Source organism: Corvus kubaryi, unplaced genomic scaffold, assembly GCF_017639235.1.
Source record: "Corvus kubaryi isolate FWS band 111438036 unplaced genomic scaffold, C.kubaryi_AGA036_p1.0 74, whole genome shotgun sequence".
NCBI lineage: Eukaryota > Metazoa > Chordata > Aves > Passeriformes > Corvidae > Corvus > Corvus kubaryi.
The window spans coordinates 17,915,392-17,930,049 of record NW_024582061.1 but is presented as its reverse complement, the minus strand read 5'-3'; the positions used below and the strand labels follow the sequence as shown (position 1 = coordinate 17,930,049).

Below are 14,658 nucleotides of genomic sequence, written 5' to 3'. Positions count from 1 at the left end.
TTGGTATCAATTTGGTCTAACCCTCACTTAAATCTTTGCTTTTCACCTTTGTAGAGATACTCTACGGGAAGTACTGGACCTTCTGAAGAGCACTGGTAATTCTCAAGTAGAATACATTGTTCGCATCATGAAAAAGTGGGCCAAGGAGAACAGAGTCCCTGTTTAAGTCAGTGTCACAAAATGAACCAGGTCAGTTGCTACTGTATGTCTGGCTGCAAGACAAGGGTCTTGGTTTCTCCTATGCCTTCTGGGTATCTCCTTCCTTGCAGGACTTTAGACATTCAAGCAGGTTGACCCAGCTGAGGAATAGTGTCTTGCAGTGAGATTCAAAACATTCAGCAAGTTGGTGGGTTTTGGTTTTTTAGTTAAAACTTTATTGGTGCTTTTTCTGTTGCACTACTCTGTTCCTCAAAGTTTCATTTTTTCAATAGTAATTTCAACTGTCCACAAAATCAAAGTGCTCCTCAAATGTTCCCCAGATTCCTCCACAAGAGTTACTGAACTGCATGGTGGGGGTTTTTTTCCAGCAAGCCTTCTGGCCTCTGGAGAAGAATCATTTGTTATGTGACTGAGACAAGCCTACTTCAGCAAGTGATGAAATGTGGCAAATAGAGATGGTGACAGTGATACTGCTAGGCACTATGGTACCAGATAATACAAAATATGTAACATAAAATCATGTAGTCATAAAATGGCTTGGGTTGGAAGGGACTTTAAAGATCATCTAGTTCCAATCTGCCATGGGCAGGTACACTCAGATCTGCTCAAGTTGCTCAGAGCTTCATCCAACCTGGCCTTAAACACTTCAAGGGATGGGCCATCCACAGCTGCTCTGGATAACTTGTTCCAGTGCCTCACCACTCTCATAGTAAAGAATTTCTTCCTGATACCTAAGCTAAACCTACTCTCAATCTGAAACCATTCCCTCTCGTCCTTGTGAAAAGTCTCTCCATTAGGACTTCTATAGATTACCTGTCTAGGGTAAAATACAAACCATATTCTGAGGAGTATCCTTTTCTGGATGCATTTCGATTACCAATACCTTAATTTGGGTGGGGGTTTTTTTGTCTGTAAGGATTGTTTTCTCTCTTATCATCTTTTTCAGAGCATGGAGACTGTGTTTTTCAATCTCGCTTTGAAATTTAACACTCAAAAAAAATTTATTCATGTTAATATAGTTCACATGAGAAATCTATTTAGTTTAGCAATCTGATGGATAAAAAGATCTTTTGAATAATTTTCTTCAGCATTTACCACTGTCATGAGCAATATATTCATTATACTTTTGGATTTATTATACTCTCCTGTTTTTTTAAGGAGAACAGTTCAGGGAATACATGATTCTAAGAGAAGGCAACAGTCGTGACATAAAAATGTGTTGCACATTTGTAGTAAAAAACATCTGTATATTATTTGTAACAGGAAACTTTATATTTTATAGATTTGTAAAATACTTAAGGAGTATTTTTTTATCTTTTGAGGGGAATTCAGAACACCATCTTCTCTACTGTCTGCACACTGATTAAAGCTCTTATTTGAATCTACAGTTGAATGTCTCATTGGTCTGTGTTGTTTCATACTGCAGAAGTTGAAGTAGTGTATTCATTTTGCTGTGGAAGAGGGCAGGTTTGTGGCTGGTTAAGTGCATGTTCATTAATCAGTCAAAGGCAAGCCAATGGCCTTGGTCCTGATCTTATGGTAGGTTGCTGAAACTAAGGCAGCTGGGTATATATCAAACATGCACACCTTTCTGCCATATAATGTGTCTGGTTTTACTGCTTTAAGCAAAAAATGTGGGTATCATCATTCAGGTGTCTACAAGTACATTGATGGTTGTGGTTACTTGCATTTATATCTAGAAACTGATCCATCACACTAGCAACAATGAGCCTTTCAGCAGGGGCAATGTTGCACTCATTCAAAAGAGGTGTGAAAGGAGCAGTATTTTCACTGAAAGCAGCTACAAAACACTTTTCACTTGTAAATGGCATTTTTCTTTTCCATCTCAGTTTAACTCACTTGGAAACAGATTGGGAATACAATTATGAATCTTGGTACAAAGCTTCAAAAAATCATGTTGGTGGCTTTGTAGCAGATGTTAAATGCATCTAATTACTCCCTTTATTGAAGATTAACCTGCAGGACAGCTGCAGAGCATCCAAATCCACTACAGACCATTTTACCTGTTGGTTGAATCTTCTGAAATAAGTGTGATTACTGCAGCATAAGAACTTGAGGGCCAATTTTAAATTCTCGTCTGTGACCAGTGAAGAAGTTTTTTAAAACCTCACCTTTATTTACTGTAGCCATAATGTCATAATGATACGCTAAATAACATGGGGTTTAGCACAGTGCATTTTATTGACTGGTAATAAAGCTTTTATCATTTGAGATATAACAGGGGACTGCAGGGCTTTGCCTTGAGCAGTGATGAAATAAGGTATTTTACATACTGTCTTAGCATTTAGGTCTTGGTAATAGAACTGATATGTAGGTACTATTAAAATGCAGAACAAGAAAAGTACTGAAATACTGGTGTTTATTTTATCTTAGAAATACATCTAGAATGTGTGTTCCATTGTTTAATCTGAGGTCATATTCAAAGAATAGAGATGAGAAGTTGCCTTAGCTGATACAGAAATGAAAGGTAGTAAAGAATAGATAAAATTTTATCTCTGTCCATTTCCATATTTCCCTAAACTGTGGAAATTTAAAGAGTCAGGGTACTCTAAATAGGATGTTTAGGAGTGAAGGTAGGTGTGGAGGAAAACAAGAAAAATGACCTATTAGAACAAGCAGTCAGTGAAGAATGCATGTGCAGAGTCAGGGAAGTGGGTAAATGTATTGAGTCAAGAGCAAGTGAGTGTACAATTGAAACAGTGGCATTTCGGATAATGTAGTAGAAGGAAGACTACGGCAGAAAGCAATTGCTGCATCATTATAATTTCAAGGAAGAGTATGGAAATTACAGTTAATTCTTATACTCTGAATAAGCATCTGATTCTGGAAAAATAAGCTACAGAGAATGCACAGAAGGCATTGTGCCAGCAATCATAGCATTAATAGTGACTAGCAGAGAAAGGCAAGCCCCAAACAGTGTGTAACTGCTTTTAATTGGGTGCTGACCCATTCCTGATGGATAAGAAAGTCAGCCTTGAATTAAACTTGTTAATACCTGAACAACAGCTTGACAGTAACATCTAAGTGAATTAAACTGGAGGTAGCAAGTTCACTGTGAGAGAAAAGTCATGTCACATTCCAGCTCTGGACTGTAGCAGGCCTTTAGGTTTATGTGGTTCCCTCAGCTTGAAGGTGGTGCATTGATTGTCGTAAGAGAGCTGTCGAAGCGTGAATGGGGAACTTGGCTATTAGGTACTCAGACACAAACAATTACCTATATGGCTGTTGCTACGTGTAGCTTCACTATATGGGAGCTACACATACATTGAAGAAAACGTCTAGATTTTGCCCACTGGTTTACTCTTTTACCATTTTTCCTCTGTATTATCTCCAGAAGTAACTTCCACTCACTTTTTTTGAAGTTTCATTTCCAGATTTCCCTCTTCCCTTTCAATCTATTCATTGCATGAAAGTGTTACCAGTAACCTTAAAATCAAGTCATTAATCAACTGCTAGATAACCTGACCTGACATTATATAGAGCAAGATGGTAGATTTCACCAGTGTTGAATCCAGTAGCTAACTTGACTTACCATAAAACATTTGCCAGAAAAACTTAAGAGTCCTAATTTGAAGACTGGATAATGAAAAATCCATAGTTTTATTTTGCAATTTATTCAAATGGTTAAATCACATTTGCTCTTTTAGAAATTTTATCTTAATTCTAAATTTAACTTGTTTAGCCTCTTCTAAAATTAATTCTTCCCGTGTTCATCATTGCTGTTAGCCACTAAAGCCTGGCATTCTTTGGTTTGGTTTGGTTTTTTGGTGGTTTTCTTTGGGTGCTTTGGGGTTTTTTTTCATGTTTAGGTATGCATAAAGTGCAGCAAGTCAATTCCTGTTTGTATGAAAGACAGCTTCCCTTGTAAAGGTGTTTTGCAGACTGGAAAACTGGCAGTTAGTTTGTCAACAGATTTTTTTTGAAAACGTGGCTGTTTAGCACTGGGCATAATTTATCACTGTATATAACATTGAAACATGCTTCTCCATAGTGCTGTTTGCTGTTCTCCTTCATGGGTACTCAAAGACTACATTCACCCTTTTTGCCATATTATCACAGGGGAACCTTGCATTAAACTGGTTCTTGACTGTGACATGACATCTAGGGTTTTTCCAGAACTGGTATTTTCCAGAATACATTCTATCCTTTGGAAGAGACGGTCTACCTTTTGTTCTACAAAAATACATTTGGTTCAGATTGGCTTCGTTTTCCAGCTTATGCAGATGACTCTGCATTACTATCTTACCCCACTAATTACTAGTCTGTTTCTCTGTAGCTATTAGTGCTGTTTTGCAGCTGTATCTGGGTCAAAAGGGGTCTTTTGGATCCTCCATACTTCCAGGATCCCCAAAACATTGTTATTGGTGACTGATGGCTGCTTTTCATCATTTGTCATTCTCAACTTATTTAACATTAGTTACTCTATTATGCTATTCTTCAAATTAGGTATATGACATCAGTAGGAACTGCAGTATTGTTATATTCAGCTAAACTTGTAAAAGATCCATGTCATAGGAGATACTTCATTCTTTATTAGATGAGCCTAATAGCATCCCAGAGAGACTGATAGAGTCCAGTTGCTCAAGTCCTTTTGCAGAATTTGAAACAACTCTGGTTTTGGCCCTGTAATCACATTTAGCCACACACTGAAAGGTTACCTTTGACTTTGTAGAGTTTAAACTTTCATTTGGAACAAATAAAGCAGGCATTTCACATCTCTGGGCAAGGGACAGCTCCTAAATTCCTTCTAGGTCTTGCTTAATTGATGAATTACACTAGCATCTATTTAAAGATTTAAAAATAAAAGTAATGTCTATATTTAGTAAGAGCTGCAACTTTTGAGAAGACACGGTGTATTCTTCAAATAAAAAGAAGAATTTCTGTTTCAATTCATGCTTAGACATAGAATTGTGCTTAGTTGCTCCACATTGTATTATTCTTAGTAATTCTTCAGGAGATTTTAAAATAATCCAGTAAAATAAATAATGGTCTTTAATATGTTTTTTACATTACATCTTCAAGACCCTGGGTCTACAGTTATTTGAACAGGAAATACGCTGTCTGAGAGTTCGATTCTCAGATACAGCCGAAGCGAACTAAAAAGTTGGATACTATGTATGCTGTTGTGTCTGAATTGCACTTCCATGAACCTAGGAATTGCACTGAGTTTTTTGCAGTCCTTAAAGCACACTTTAAGCTGGTCCTTAACTGGAGATGATTGATGAGCCTTAGACTCCACCATCTGCTCCTTGATCACTGTAAGCAACTTCCGTGTGGTCAGTTCCGTGAAAAAACACACAGCAGTGCAGAATTATATAAGGTAACATTTTAAGATTACATGTAATAATGTTGACATTGTTTACATCATGTAAAAAAGAACCATGCTCAGATTCCAACAGCTGCATTGCTCATTGTAACAGCTACAATTTTCTTTGATGATTTTGTCCTTCTTAAGCATGATGGGATCATTATGCCTGTCTACTCTAAAGCTACTCAAAGTCTTTTTCTTGCCTTACATTAATGGGTGAGGTCATTACATGGGGAGCCACTACATGACAAAACTCAATATCCTACTTTGCAGAACTGGTAAATTAACTCATATCACATGATGTCATTGTATCTCATGAATCCGTGAGTGAAAGCTGTCTCTAAGAAAATGTTACAAAAATTAAATTACAAAACCCGATAAACCAAGTCATAAACTGCCTGGTATATTCCCATACCGGTGATTATCCTAGTGTTTTCATTCTACCAATTCAGTCTTACTTTTGTCGGACTTATTCATGATGCCACATGTGCTGAACTTAGTCATTACTGAACAAACTGAGAAGCTGTCTATATAAAATTATGGTGGTTTTCCCCAGCATTTAAAGGCAGAAGAGCTATTTTCTGGTCACAACAAAGTAATTTCTGAGGCAGGCTTTACAAGACTCCCCACTCAGTTTAGCCAGTTATTCTCAAGCAGGTTTCATCACTGTGTCCACTTTTCATTCTGCACGTTCTCGTTCCCTACAGAGTATTTTCCCTTCCCATCTACCCATTAATGTGATGGGCCTTACAGGACTACCAGACTACTGGTAAAGTACTGCTGTTTTCCACTTTTCCCTTCCTCACCTCTGAGCATGACTTGTCTTGCTCCACTTCACAGGCATTCAAGGCAAGATATTTTCAGATTTGTAAAATGCTAAGTACTGTGGAAGACTAGAAATCAGCATGACACTAAGAATAACTCAGTCTCTTAAAACAGTGAGGGAGTGTTCAGATAAGAGTAGACTGTACTATTACTTACCAATGTCAGGGGTAATTCTTTTAAGGTCAGAAAAATGACATTTGAAATAGAACTTATACAGAAAATGTAGCTTGTTTTCACAAGCATTTCTGGTATGTAGTGTCTTCTCTATTCTTAAATTTGTCATTTCTATTGCTCCTATTCTACACTTGCTTTAATATGCTCAGAAACTTCACACTTCATATGTCTTCTCAAAATACAACTTGAGGTGGAAAGAAAATAGTTTTATAAAATTTCATTTGTCTATTTAAATTATTCATGTATGGAAAATCAGTTTTCATATGTAATTTTTCAGATGCTATTTTTAATGCTGTGGCAAATGAAAAGCAGCTTTGTGTTGAATCTGCAAGTTCAGTATGTAGTTAATTCTCGGTGATAAATATGTGCTTTGCTTTTTTGAAGGCAATTTGGCTTGGAAATAAAATCATGGAAGTATGAGAATGCTGAACTGCACATGCAAAGTATTCTTCTGACTATTCTGATCGTAAGCTTGTATGAATGTTAAAAATGCGGTAATTTCTTTATGTGATCACCCTCAGCTGTCTGTGATAACGTGACTTACCTATGTGTGGAACTTATATAAGTAGAAGCAGTTTCCAAAGTGCTGAGAGGCATTAAAACACCTGGTTAGGAAATTAGAGTTTTGGTAAAATCAGTCTGAAAGTGAAAGGAGGAACAAGAAAGAAAAACATTTCTTCAAGGTCACAGCCAAATATTATGTTGTATGTCTTTATAACTTCTAGAAGGTCGCTTTGCCATCTACATATATGTATTACGTGAAATTCTCCTTGAATGAACCGGGGGATGAACGTTCCTTGACAGTTGTTGCCTGAACAGTAACTATAATAATTTCAAATATATTACAGTATTTAATAAAAATAAGTTTCCTATGATTATTACAATATTTATATTTCACTAAAAACTAGAAAATATCACCATGGCAAGTGACCAAGGCTCCTCTAGCCAGCAGTCTGCCTGAGTCTGCTCTCAAGGACACCGAGAGTGTTTGTCTTGTCCTAGGTCAGCATCCACAAGAGAAACCCTGAGCGAGAGCAAATCTGTGGCACATTACCTTTTGTACTTCTGAGAATTACTTCCAGACTCTCTTACCTCATTAAACAGCATTACTACTGCTTTTAGTGTAGAAATTGCAATTGAAACTGAGAACTCCCTACCCGTGTAGTCCTCCTTACTCGTGTTACAGGTGGGTGGCAGAGCTACAGGAAATCATGACTCATATCCTTGTGTGGCTTTCATTACTACTGGGAGAATAAAACCGGCAGACAACAATACAGAGATAAGACAATAACCTGACTCCAAAGTTTCAGACAGCCGGGTAATCTTCGGCTGCCTCCAGGGGTGCTGGCCTGATGGAACAGGCTTTTCATCTGGAGAGAAGCATCCCATACTTTAAAGTATCTTTCTTTGCCAGTTCATTGAAGTCTGCTGCCTTTCTGTATACTTGTATTTTTAATGAAAAAAGTGTGTGTGTGTGTGTGTGTGTGTTAGTGTGTGCATATTACTGGGTACACCTCTACAAAATCCCTTCTGTGCTTAATTCTGATGTACCTTTCTTGCTATTCTTTTTATCTACAAAAAAAAAAAATCCAGGATTTCAACTAAAAGGTTATTTTAAAGAACCATTGAATCATTCAGGTTGAATCCAATCACTTACTCAGAAGTATCCTGGCTAAGCCATGTCCCTAAATGCTACATCTGCATGGCCCTTAAATACCTCCAGGGAGTGTGACTCAACCACTTTCCTGGGTGGCCTGTTTCATTGCTTGACAACCCTTTTGATGAAGAATTTTTCCTAATACCCAATTGAAACCCCCTTTGGTGCAATTTGAGGTGAACTTTATCTTGTCCTATTGCTTGTTACTTTGGTAATTCAGTGGCTTTAATTTTCTTGTGATCACTTAGAAGGTAACTAATTTTTTTCCCCTCTGTTTTTTCTTCCTTCTTAGAAAAGTAAAGACTAAACCTGCAAAGAGGAATTTCTTAGGGATTCACTGCTTGGCAGAGAAAACATCTCAGGGGCTGACACCCCCAAATTAATGTCATTTAAGACAGTCCACACACCACCTGCAATCGTTACTACTGTAGAAATTTACAGCTTACTTGTCAAACCCAACTGAGTTCACCCTTAACATTAGGAAAGCTTAAAGATAAAAGTTGCATGTTTGCTCTGACAAGAAATCTTGACACCAGAAGCAGAAACAATTATTAAAAAATAAGATGTAACTAGAAAAGTGTTCTTATCTTGTTATTTACAATTGATTTAGCTACCATTATCCAAAGGAACAAATGACCCGTGTTCTGCTTGGTAAATGCACCTATTTAAGAGCTGATGTTTAATGTCTTAATATTTCATCTTCTCTCCAGGCTCAAAAGATGTTCCCACAGTAGCTTCTCCAAGCAGCTTGCTCTTCCTTGGCAAGGATGCAGTTCTTCTTTCCTTTTTCTCTCACTGCTTTTTCTTCCTAACTTGCTACTCCATCTAAACAGAGCACTTGAGGCTTTGAATTTTCTCTGAGATTCCTCTAAGTCAACAGTCTTATGCTATTTATTAGCTTAAAGAATGTTACAATGTTCTGTAGGGCATAAAAATCACCAGGCATTCAGCACTTGTGTCAGCTTTAAATTTCTCATTGGAAAATTCTTCTGAACAGCACAGATTATAGATACCCTAACACCCCCACCTTTGGTTGAGGAACTCACACTACCATGACACATCCCCTCCTGCAAATCCCTTTACATCTTTCACATGAAGACTTGCCCTAATTTCTAGCTTACATGAGATAAAAACCAACATTTTGTTTTCATCAGCTACCTCCAAGATACACAGTCATGCCATTTATGTTGTCCTGGCACACAACATGGTGTTGGAAGACCACTCCTCATCTCAGCAAGTGAGCAAAAGATGCACCTAAATCCACTTCTAAGGGTAAAAAGCATTTCCAGTTACAAGAGCAGTAACTACTTTTTGCATAAAAATTGTTGCCATTCTTAAAACTTCCTATTGACATTGAAACCTTGCACGTTTCATCAGGTTTGTTCAAAGCTTTTCTTGAAGCTCTGGAGAGGAGTCCAAGTCTCTCTTAGGCTCACATTCTCCAGTAAATGAGGTTTGAGCAGTTCACAGGGAGCAAATACCAATGTATGGGATAAAGTTCATTATCACAGTTCCTCTGCCTTGAAATTGTGACAAATGATTATTACTGCCCTGTCAAAGGATATCCTAATTACCTGAAGCTAATGCACGCAGCCTTCCTAGAGTGAATCTGGCATTTCTCTACCTGCCTACAGTCCTTCCAAACAGTTTACTTCACTGAAAAGTGTTCTTCAGACTTCTCAAGGCTGTGGCAGAGCTGCTGCTAACAGCTCTTAAGTACATGTGCCTGAGGAGAGAAAGCTAGAGGTATATTCTTCAGAAAACAGTATTTTTACTTAAAAGAACAGTAATAAAAGTATGAGGGGGAAGGATCCTGCAGATAAATCAGTTTTCCAAGTTGTATGAAGGGCATTGGTGTTTCATTTTGGAAAGAAAGAGTGGGTATATTATTCTTTGATTCTGGATCTGGCAGGGCGCAATTTAGTAAAGCTGTAAGAGGGAAGAGAAGTTTAAAAAAAAAAAAAGCACCCTTGAATTCAGAAATCCTCATTAAACAGAAAACCAGCAATGCTAGCCATGTTGTTGGTGCAGTGGATTCTTGTGATGCAGCAGCAGTTCTAGTAAAAGCTACACAAACACCAACCTACCTGCAGCTGTATCATCTCCTGACACAGCAATGGAAGTTGCAGCTGCTGTGGCAGCAGTTTCAGTGAAAGTACCACAAGGATCAACAAGATGTGTGCTTGGACCGTAAGAAACCAAGGATATAGTGAGGAAGCAGCCGATGGTAAATGAGGATATTCTCACAAAAAAAAACCCCAAACCAAAACCCACACACACAAAACCTACAACAAAACAAAAACCAACCAAGCCTAAACCTGGTAGAAGTGTCTTGGAGACTTTTGAGTAATGGAGATGTGACTACCCCTGCTATGACCTGGCTGGCACTACAGCTGCTGCCTCTAATGTAGATCCCAGTGCTCACCTTAAGAAAAGAATAAGCTGCCTTCCCATGTCACCTAAGCTTATTGTGTAATATTATTATACAAGCAGAACATGTTTTCTCCTGCATTCCCATCCAAGGACAACAGGCTTATAGCTCGTGGAAATAAAATAATAGCCTTGGAAGCTGAAAGCAAGCTCCCCAGAGACAGATACTACTGATAATAAGGACAGCTCTGTTTTCCGATGGGACCCTGGGCCTGCTGCTGTGGGGTGTCCAGCCCAGAGGAAGCTGCACAGTGGCTTCCATGAGGTCCAGGAGAGCAGCAAGCGCTGGTCTGAATGAAACAGGGTACAGCTGACTACCACAACCAACAGTAACAGCCCAAAAGGATGAGAGTGCTACAGACAGAGAAGCCAGCCCAAAGCAGAGCAGGAGGATCCCACCTGCACTAAGGTAGAGGCCTCTGTGGTATGTTGGTCTGTCTGTGTTGTTTTCTGTATTTGAAACAAAGTCAGGTCAAGAAATTGCCACTCACTGATGTGGCTGTAGTTCCAAGCATCCAGTTTGTCTGATCTACTCATACTGGCTTTCATCAGTGAAATAAAAAGCAGTTTCAATATCACCTCAAAATTACTTTCTTTGTGCAGTTGTTACTTTTTTTTTTAAACTCTTAATGTACCTTTCTGTGTCCTTCAGACTACATACAAAGGGAAGGAATCTGTATTCTATGTTGGACTATTTTAGCATGGCCATATCCTGACAGAAAGCACAGTAACTGACAAAACATCTCTAATTACTTTATAGAAATTATATTGTTTTTATTTGTGTTGCACTGACAAGTGCAGCACATTATACTATGTACAAACAATACCTGCTGGATGGAGCTTAAATGCCAAAGAACAAAACAGGTAGCAAAACAGAAAAAAAAAGATGGATAAATTACAAATCTAACTCCTCTTGAAGCTGTTTGAAATAGCACAAGCCTGGAACTCTTCTGGTGTATTCAAAACCAAATTCCTTGAGAGCTTACGATGTAGTGAATTTGGTTGTTTTCTTTTCCGAGTGGTGTGGATACAGTATTCTTGCTAGCAGCAATATTGTATCCACAGAGTGGTTCTAATGTCTTGGACCAAATGTAACATTAACATATTCCAGTAACTACTATGCTTGGATCCGCTGCCAAGTTTCTTTCTGATTTAGTTCAGATGCTCAGATCCAGAGCAAACTTCACTTTAAATTCAAAGATCCAGAACTACTGTTTGTCTAGTTGCATAAACAAGTGCTAAGCCTTATAAAAATACGATGTGCATGCCAAGATGCATAGGGGTTAGATAATACGGAAATACGAGGGTTTCTTTGTCTAATTAAACTCCTAGGAGAAAGGAAGAGAGGGCATATGAATTACTATTTCATAGTAACCTTAGATGTGAAAGGCTGCTTCTAATATCAAGGTCTGCAATCTCAGAACAAATGGCCACCTGAAACTCTTTCCAAGAACTACTTCTGGTTTTCTCTGTAACCCTACCATGGGTCAGATGATTATTGTTCCTTTCCAGCTTATTTTTTTCCTACTTAAAAAGCATGTTAAAAATCTGACCAAGATGTGCTTCCAGGTGTATCTACACTAAAAAACAATATGAAGCACTGGATTCAGATACTTGTAAAACTAATTTTCTTGTGGAGTACCTGCTCTCCATTGATTACTTCTGAATATAGTCCCCTGTATCTTAGGGGACTGAAAGACAGAATGGAGTTTTACAATGGATACTTAAAATACAGCTTATCTTCATCACTTTCCGTGGATATATCGAAGTATATATTATCTGTGAACAAACTACCTGTTGTATTCTTCTTGTATTTATTTCAAGGTCTGGTCTCCCATCTGGTAATCGAAAACAAGGTTCAGCAGAGCTGCAGAAGAGCCTGTGACTTCCACATAAGATTTCTGTTTAATGTGCAATAAATTGCTCTTTTTCTGAGGAAAGGCCCCTTTTTACCATCACAGGATTTAATGGCATAGATGACACAGAAACTTTGATGAGAATCAGAATCTTCCTGGCAGGGTCCACAGGTCTGGAGCTTAGGGATGCTCACTCAGTTTGAATCCAGAAATACATTGGCTATTATGTGCATCAGCAGATAGCTGTATGAAATTCTCAACAGGAGAAAAGTGCGACGACTGAATTATTATGATGCTGAAAGTCAAAACATATTTGAGGAATACATCCACCTCTACCAAGCTTGCTAGTCATACCACAACATGCAAGGCTTTAAGATAAAACAAGTCCCTTAGACTATAAAGCTCAACAAAATTTCAACCTTCAAAAGGAAAGTTTACATTTCTCAGATCAGGTCAGTCATTCCAGTGACTTGGCTGCTGCAAGCAGTGTTCTGGAATGCCCTCCATTCCCTGTTAGTTATGTTATAACTTTCAGTAACATTGTTCTAGTGTCACAGATCTCTGGAGTCTAGACGAAATTAACAAGTCAAGTCAAACGACTTCCTATGCAAGAGGAACACATCAAGCACAGTGATGCATGCAATTTGAAAAGTGGAGTAATGTGATGCACAGAGTAGTCTGTTATAATTATCCTGATGCCTTAGGTTTTAACTTTCATATTTTTCAAATTCTGTACTGCTTAGTGTGTAACTCTGAAGTTTCTTGTAGCCTGTTAATATCTGCTCTCTCATGCTAGGTAGACATAACAAAGCCTCTCCGGGCCTGCTCTTCAAGGACACCTAGACCATCCTAGGCCCAAAAAGTATAAACCAAAGAGCCTCTAAGGGGGAAAAGCGGAGGGGAAATTACATCATTAAACTGAAGCTTTAATTGGAGAATTAACCCTGCTATGCAAATGAACCAAACCTATAAAAGTGTGAAGAACTCATGACCTGTCATCCATCTTGGGGTCCATCTTGGCAGTAGCCTCTAGCTCCCCAGGGCGTACCTTTGAAGGCCTTTCAAATAAATACCTACTTTTATTCCCTTACTCCTGTCTAGTCTCTGTTTCTAGGAGGCCTCTTAAGGCATCAATCCAAAATAATAGACAGATGTAAATTGTTTGCTTTGCGTGAGTACATTTTTTAAAGGAGAATAAACCCACTCCTACCTAGTATTTCTGAGACTGAAAATATGCCCCAAAAATGGTAATGTCTTTTTCTCTGCTCCAATGAAGCTAGAGGATACAATGCTCATGATGTTCATAAGCTTCCTGAAACTTCACATTGCCTTGGTGGCATGCTTCCATCTGGAAATACCAGCCATCAGTCTGTCAAAGTAGGTGGTGACAGACTGAAACACTTGCAGTATTTGCAGGCAGCTCCTGCTCATGAGGGAAGTCTCGCTGCTGCTCAAACCCTGCCTTCCTTGCGTTGTCCCCTCTCTCTCTAACAGCTCTTTTCCAACAATCCACAACTGCTCCCTGCAGCCAGAGCTGGTACTCTACAGACCAGGCATGGCCGCTGAACAAGCTCCCTGTCCCCCCAGGGCAGACCGGCACCCCAGGCAGTGGCTGCTGTTCTGTAGGAACAGGCTGCGATCAACCCCGTACGGCACGGTTTTGTCAAACTCCGATGTCCTCTTGCTGTTCCACTCAGCGTGGGCTGATGCCACCGAGACACGGTGCGTCCGCGCCGTTCCGGCTGGGAACGGCCGCTCTCCCCGCACGGGCGGCTTTTCTCTGGTGATTGACCCGCAGCCGCCGACTTCTAGGGACCTCAGCGGACCTTCCCCTCAGCAGGCCCGCAGCCTCCCTACGCTGCCCCGGGAGGACGAGCGCTGCGCAGCCCCCACGGCCGCGGGCTCGGCGTGCGCATCGCCCCGGCAACCGGGGGCGGGCCCGGCGCCCGCGGCGTGTGGGCGGTGGCGGCCGCGCTGACGTCCGGGGGAAGCTGAGCAATAACAGCAGCGACGCGGGCCCGGCTGCGCCTGCGCGGGCTGCGGGGCTACTCTATTTATGTGGGGGGGCGCCAAGATGGCGGGGGCGGCGAGGAGAACGTAGGGGTAGCTCCGACCGGGCGGCGGAGCGGGGAGGAGGGAGAGGGAGGAGCCGGGGCCGGTGGGAGGGAGCGCGGAGAGCGGTGTCACCGAACGTGTGAGGCGGGGGCCGGCGGACGGCGGGCGGGGGG

At 40.0% G+C, this 14,658-nt stretch overlaps 2 protein-coding genes across 3 annotated transcripts in view; both read left to right on the top strand.

Moving 5' to 3' along the window:
• Nucleotides 1-13,000, top strand: part of TTC26 (tetratricopeptide repeat domain 26) — a 59,356-nt gene extending 46,356 nt beyond the window's left edge. Inside the window, exons 18-19 of one of the 2 annotated variants that reach the window (XM_042051029.1) lie at nt 55-189; nt 12,399-13,000. In XM_042051029.1, coding sequence (XP_041906963.1) covers nt 55-166 — 112 coding nt within the window. In that variant the 3' untranslated portion in view covers nt 167-189; nt 12,399-13,000. Of the gene's footprint in view, nt 1-54; nt 1,547-12,398 lie in introns of those variants that run through there. The other variant, XM_042051028.1, reaches the window with a different exon arrangement.
• Nucleotides 10,793-14,658, top strand: part of UBN2 (ubinuclein 2) — a 55,891-nt gene continuing 52,025 nt past the window's right edge. Inside the window, exons 1-3 of the mRNA XM_042051027.1 lie at nt 10,793-10,799; nt 12,262-12,267; nt 14,327-14,331. The gene's annotated coding sequence lies outside the window, so the exon portion shown is untranslated. The remainder of the gene's footprint in view (nt 10,800-12,261; nt 12,268-14,326; nt 14,332-14,658) is intronic.